This window comes from Cetorhinus maximus, chromosome 24 (genome assembly GCF_964194155.1).
Source record: "Cetorhinus maximus chromosome 24, sCetMax3.hap1.1, whole genome shotgun sequence".
NCBI lineage: Eukaryota > Metazoa > Chordata > Chondrichthyes > Lamniformes > Cetorhinidae > Cetorhinus > Cetorhinus maximus.
Genome location: NC_135902.1, coordinates 54,893,429 through 54,899,428, shown reverse-complemented (window position 1 = coordinate 54,899,428; position 6,000 = coordinate 54,893,429). Strand labels below are relative to the sequence as shown.

At 49.6% G+C, this 6,000-nt stretch overlaps 1 protein-coding gene across 1 annotated transcript in view; it reads left to right on the top strand.

The window, feature by feature from the left end:
- Nucleotides 1–578: 578 nt before the first annotated feature.
- mmd (monocyte to macrophage differentiation-associated) overlaps nucleotides 579–6,000 on the top strand; it is a 40,920-nt gene continuing 35,498 nt past the window's right edge. The window contains exon 1 of the mRNA XM_078529109.1: nucleotides 579–647. Coding sequence (XP_078385235.1) covers nucleotides 616–647 — 32 coding nt within the window. The 5' untranslated portion in view covers nucleotides 579–615. The remainder of the gene's footprint in view (nucleotides 648–6,000) is intronic.

Below are 6,000 nucleotides of genomic sequence, written 5' to 3'. Positions count from 1 at the left end.
AATCATGCTCTTTTTAAAAATTTGTTCATGGGATGTAAGCGTCACTGACGAGGTCAACATTTATTGTCCATCCCTAATTGTCTTCAAGGTGGTAGTGAACAGCCTTCCAGAACTGCAGCAATTCATGTTGTGTTAGGGAGGGAGTTCCAGGATTTTGTCCCAGACAGTGAGGGAACGGCGATTATATTCCCAAGTTAGGATGGTGGGTGGCTTGGAGAGGAACTTGCAGGTGGTGGTGTGTCTGTAGCCCTTATTCTGTTAGTCGGTAGAGGTCGCAGATTTGGAAGGTAACTATACCTTCTTAACAAATTTTACTTTTCCCATTGACAAATCAGTGTGATGAATTAAAAGCCAGCACATATATAAAGGAGAATGAGTGAGTCGTTACCTGACGCCTCCAATGGGTGCCCATGAGCCCTTTATCAAGATGGCGGCGCCGCAGTTTTAGCCGTTGCTCGCGCGCAGAAACGGTTACCGAGCATGCGCGTCCGGCGGTCAGACTGGGCCTGCGCAGAGCGCTGGTGAAGCAGCCGGAGGTGGGAGTGGGTGTCCGGCCGGGACTGACCCTCATAGAGGGGAGGGGGCAGCCATAGAGAAAGTCGGCCTCTAGCTGCTATGGGACACTTCAACTCCATCTCTCCGATCAGGTAGGAAACCCCTTTTCGTTCGAGAGAGGTCTGGGCAGACTCAGGCAGGCAGCCAGTAACGTCCACACCCCCCACCCCCTTTCTGCTCTTTCAAAATAGCTGTTAGGGAGAGGGGGGAATATGGGGGGGGGGGGGGGGAGAAAGGAGGGGGAATATGGGGGGGGGGGGGGGAGAAAGGAGGGGGAATATGGGGGGGGGGGGAGAAAGGAGGGGGAATATGGGGGGGGGGGGGGGGGAGAAAGGAGGGGGAATATGGGGGGGGGGGGGGGGAGAAAGGAGGGGGAATATGGGGGGGGGGGAGAAAGGAGGGGGAATATGGGGGGGGGGGGGGGGGAGAAAGGAGGGGGAATATGGGGGGGGGGGGGAGAAAGGAGGGGGAATATGGGGGGGGGGGAGAAAGGAGGGGGAATATGGGGGGGGGGGGGGGGAGAAAGGAGGGGGAATATGGGGGGGGGGGAGAAAGGAGGGGGAATATGGGGGGGGGGGGGAGAAAGGAGGGGAATATGGGGGGGGGGGGGGGGAGAAAGGAGGGGGAATATGGGGGGGGGGGGAGAAAGGAGGGGGAATATGGGGGGGGGGGAGAAAGGAGGGGGAATATGGGGGGGGGGGGGGGGAGAAAGGAGAGGGAATGTGGGGTGTGGGGAGAAAGGAGAGGGAATGTGGGGGTGGGGTGTGGGGAGAAAGGAGAGGGAATGTGGGGGTGGGGTGTGGGGAGAAAGGAGAGGGAATGTGGGGGTGGGTGTGGGGAGAAAGGAGAGGGAATGTGGGGGTGGGGTGTGGGGAGAAAGGAGAGGGAATGTGGGGGTGGGGTGTGGGGAGAAAGGAGAGGGAATGTGGGGGTGGGGTGTGGGGAGAAAGGAGAGGGAATGTGGGGGTGGGGTGTGGGGAGAAAGGAGAGGGAATGTGGGGAGAAAGGAGAGGGTGTGTTGGGGGGGAAAGGAGAGGGTGTGTGGGGGGGAAAGGAGAGGGCGTGTGGGGGGGGGAAAGGAGAGGGCGTGTGGGGGGGAAAGGAGAGGGCGTGTGGGGGGGGAAGGAGAGGGCGTGTGGGGGGGGGAAGGAGAGGGCTGTGGGGGGGGGAAGGAGAGGGCATGTGGGGGGGGGAAAGGAGAGGGCATGTGGGGGGGGGAAAGGAGAGGGCATGTGGGGGGGGGAAAGGAGAGGGCATGTGGGGGGGGGGGGAAAGGAGAGGGCATGTGGGGGGGGGAAAGGAGAGGGCATGTGGGGGGGGGGGAAAGGAGAGGGCATGTGGGGGGGGGGGAAAGGAGAGGGCATGTGGGGGGGGGCATGTGGGGGGGGGAGAAAAGGAGAGGGCATGTGGGGGGGGGAAGAAAAGGAGAGGGCATGTGGGGGGGAGAAAGGAGAGGGGAAGTGGGGAGAGGGCATGTGGGGGGGGGTGGAAAAGGAGAGGGCATGTGGGGGGGGGTGGAAAAGGAGAGGGCATGTGGGGGGGGATGGAAAAGGAGAGGGCATGTGGGGGGGGGGGAAAGGAGAGGGCATGTGGGGGGGGGGGAAAAGGAGAGGGCATGTGGGGGGGGGAAAGGAGAGGGCATGTGGGGGGGGGGAAGGAGAGGGCATGTGGGGGGGGGGGAAAGGAGAGGGCATGTCGGGGGGGGGGAAAGGAGAGGGCATGTCGGGGGGGGGAAGGAGAGGCATGTCGGGGGGGGGAAAGGAGAGGGCATGTCGGGGGGGGGAAAGGAGAGGGCATGTGGGGGGGGGGAGGAGGGGGCATGTGGGGGGGGGAAAGGAGAGGGCATGTGGGGGGGGGAAAGGAGAGGGCATGTGGGGGGGGGAAAGGAGAGGGCATGTGGGGGGGGAAAGGAGAGGGCATGTGGGGGGGGAAAGGAGAGGGCATGTGGGGGAGCGTGTGGGGAGATGGGATTTAAAGTTTAAAAACTGAAGTTAGTATACTTGTTAGATAAGGGAAATTGCACCAAGAAGAATAAATTTAGATGATCTAATGGAATAGTGGAGCAGGCTTGAGTGTCTGAATGGCCCCCTCCTGTTCCTCTGCACTTTAAGGAGAAGTAATCTTGGTTATATACCCCATCAGGAGTAGTATGTTTAGTTTTAGGTAACCACATCTCGAGGATATATTGGTCTGGCAGGGGATATACATAGATTCTTCATTATGATACATGTGGTTAGGTGATAAAGTTACTTACTTAAGTTTGGTGTAATTTATGGAAACATTGAGCTTCATTTTTCAGTTCATTTGTGTCTTTTTCTCACTCTTGATGAAAAATAACTCTAAGCTGAAGCTAGCCACACTTGCCGTTTTCTAAGTGTTACGATACAGTGCTGGTGTTTGTGGGTGCTTTTTAATTGTGTGGTACCCTGCTGAAACCCTTTTTCATCACCTAAAGAAGGAACTGTATTCATTTGAGTGAAAATCTTGAATTTTAGAGGCAGTGTAGTTGACATTACTGACACTTTGCAATCCTTTCAGCTTTTTAGTCTGGAAGCATGTTTGTTTAGAATTGATCCCTTATGTCCCCAGTATGCTATCTCTGATGGGGAAATTCCTCTAAGATGTCAGCTTTTCTAAAAATAAGCTATATCTCTGAGGGAAACCTTTTTACCTGTGCTAATTTCCTTGCAGCTATCCTCCTACGTGACATATCCTCCGGCTTTCTTAACAGTATATCAGTGTGAAGACACATAATGACCTTTCCCTGCCCTAAGGAGAACAGGGAAGGTTAATTAGTTTCAGAAGCCACTTATTTTATGTTCATAATTGGCATATCTTGGAACCATTTGTATATTTATTTAAGAGTAGTGATAATGTGTTGGCTCCCTCTCTCACACCGAGCAGATTCTCTTGAGATACTGTAGTTCACCAACCTGTTCTGACAGCATTTTCTGAACATCCCTCTGCCCCTCCCTTGGTTGCGGTGTGTTCAGCTGCCCTTTTTCTAATCTTGGGAATTCACGTAATTATCGCAGCACAGGAGGAGGTCATTTGGCCCATTGTGCGTGCACTGGTTCTCGGAATGAGTAACTGACCTAACGCCATTCCCCCATCTTCTTCCCGTAACCCTGCACATTCTTCCTTTTCAGATAGTCTAATTCCATTTTGAATGCTTCAGTTGAACCTGCCTCCACCACACTCTCAGGCAGTACATTCCAGATCCCTGACCACTAGCTCCATGGAAAAAGTTTTTCTTCATATCGTCATTTCTTCTTTCACTAATTCCTTTGAATTTGTGCCCTCTCGTTCTCGATCCTTTCCTGAGTGGGAACAGTTTCCCGCTATCTACTCTGTCCAGACCCCTCATGATTTTTAATACCCCTTTCAGATCTCTTTTCAGCCTTGCTTTCTCTAAGGAAAGCAATAACTGAAATTCCTGATCTGAACCTGTTTTTCAAAAAATATCTCTTCCAGACCCACTTTTATCAAACTTTTGATTGCCTTCCTAATCTCTCCTTTATGATCTAGCATCAATGTTCCTCTTTCCTCATACTTGTGAAATGCTTCTAGGTGTTCTTAACATTAAAGATCTATAAAATATTGGTTAGTGGAGGAGTGGCTGGGGTGGGGGGAAAGAAAGGAATGTGAGATGGGAGAAGAGGATGCCAAGGTTACAGTGTTATGGCGGGGTGCAAATATGATTGAAGAAATTTTGGAGTTATCGGAAAGATGGAATGAGATTGGATAAGTAACATCATGTTCAAAGACTGGAGAGCAAAGGGATAATGGTTATGGGATAGTAGTTTACAAGGCTGGAGTGGGAGTGGGTGAATAATAGGTTTTTTAAGACTTGGGTGATATTGAGAGGGTACTGTTAGGAAGCTGAGGGTGGTATTGCATGAAGGCACATTGCTATGAATCGCAAAATTGTGACCACAGTGTTCCTTATTAAGCTCTTATATTTCTTGCCCTCTTGAATGAGTGGGTGTGGAGACAATGGCAGCTTTGTCTAGACCCTCACAGGCACCTTCACCTTGAGAGGCTGACCCCAGTCAGAGAAAAGGCATACAATATCGTTCTTGGACAAGATTTGTGCAATTAAATATTTACTTTTAAAAGATGACAAAGGAATGTGTTCAGAAAAGACTAAGTATTTTGATATTCAGTAATGATGTGTGGAAAAATCACAATACAGTACTTAATGCGCTCTGTTTTTAAAAACAATTATTGCCAGTGTTCCCTTTGTACCACAAAGGTTAATCCCTCATGGAAGGATTGTTTCTGTCAACAAATAGGCTTAATGAGTGCAAGGAGGATATGTTAATTAACGATGACAAAGTTTGTATCACACTGTCAGATCACAGGGGCACATCTCATCATCAACAAGTTGCAAAGCAGTTGGCATCTGTTCCTGTAAATGAGCCTCTGGGGATATTAGTAGACGGTGGCATAATGGTAATGTCACTGGATTAGTAATCTTCAGGCCCAGATTTGGGACAAGGGTTCGAATCCCACCATGGTAGCTGGTGGAATTTAAATTTAATTAACAAATCTGGAATTGAAAGCTTGTCGTAAAAACCCATCTGGTTCACTAATGACTTTTGGGGAAGAAAATTTGCTTTCCTCACCTGTCTGGCCTACATGTGACTCCACAATGTAGTTGATTCTTAACTGCCCTCTGAAATGGCACGACAGGCCACTCATTTGAACCAAACTGCTATAGAAAAGTCATACCAGATCTCACCACCACCTCAAAGGCAATAAATGCTTGCTAAGCCAGCAATGCCCACATCCTGTGCAAGAGAGAAAAAAAATTAAAAGGAGAGGGTTTTTTACCTTCTGAACCATTGGTTTTGTCTCAGGGATTTGTTTGCCTTCACTTGATCAAAGCTGGTACCAATGATGGGTTTAAATGCAGGGCAGGTAAAGCACAGGGTAAGATACAGAATAAAACTCCCTCTTCATTTCTCCTCATCTCACTCTAACTCTTGTGCCAATTATTTTGAGTCTATAATGTAGCATTCTAGGCAAAATTGTCAATGCACAGCAAGTTCTAAAATCTGAAGGAGTCATATGGACTTGAAACTTTAACTGTTTTTCTCTCCACAGATGCTGTTAGACCTGCTGAGTTTTTCCAGCATTTTCTGTTTTTGTTTCAGATTCCCAGCTTCCGCAGTATTTTGCTTTTATCTTAGTGCTAAAACCAGTTTGATAATGAGTTAAACTGTTTGAAGTTGGTTGAGAGTAATGTCAGATCTTAAACACCTACCTGAGCAGGCAGATTGGCTGTCAGTTTAATGTCTCATCTGATGAATATGCTCAAAAATGTAGCGCTGTCCAGACTTCAAAGTGCTCAGGCCCTGGAATGGGACTCCCAGTCAATGCCAGCACTTGGAGCATTCTAATTCCATCAGCATACTGTTATGATCCCAGCTGATGTTCCTA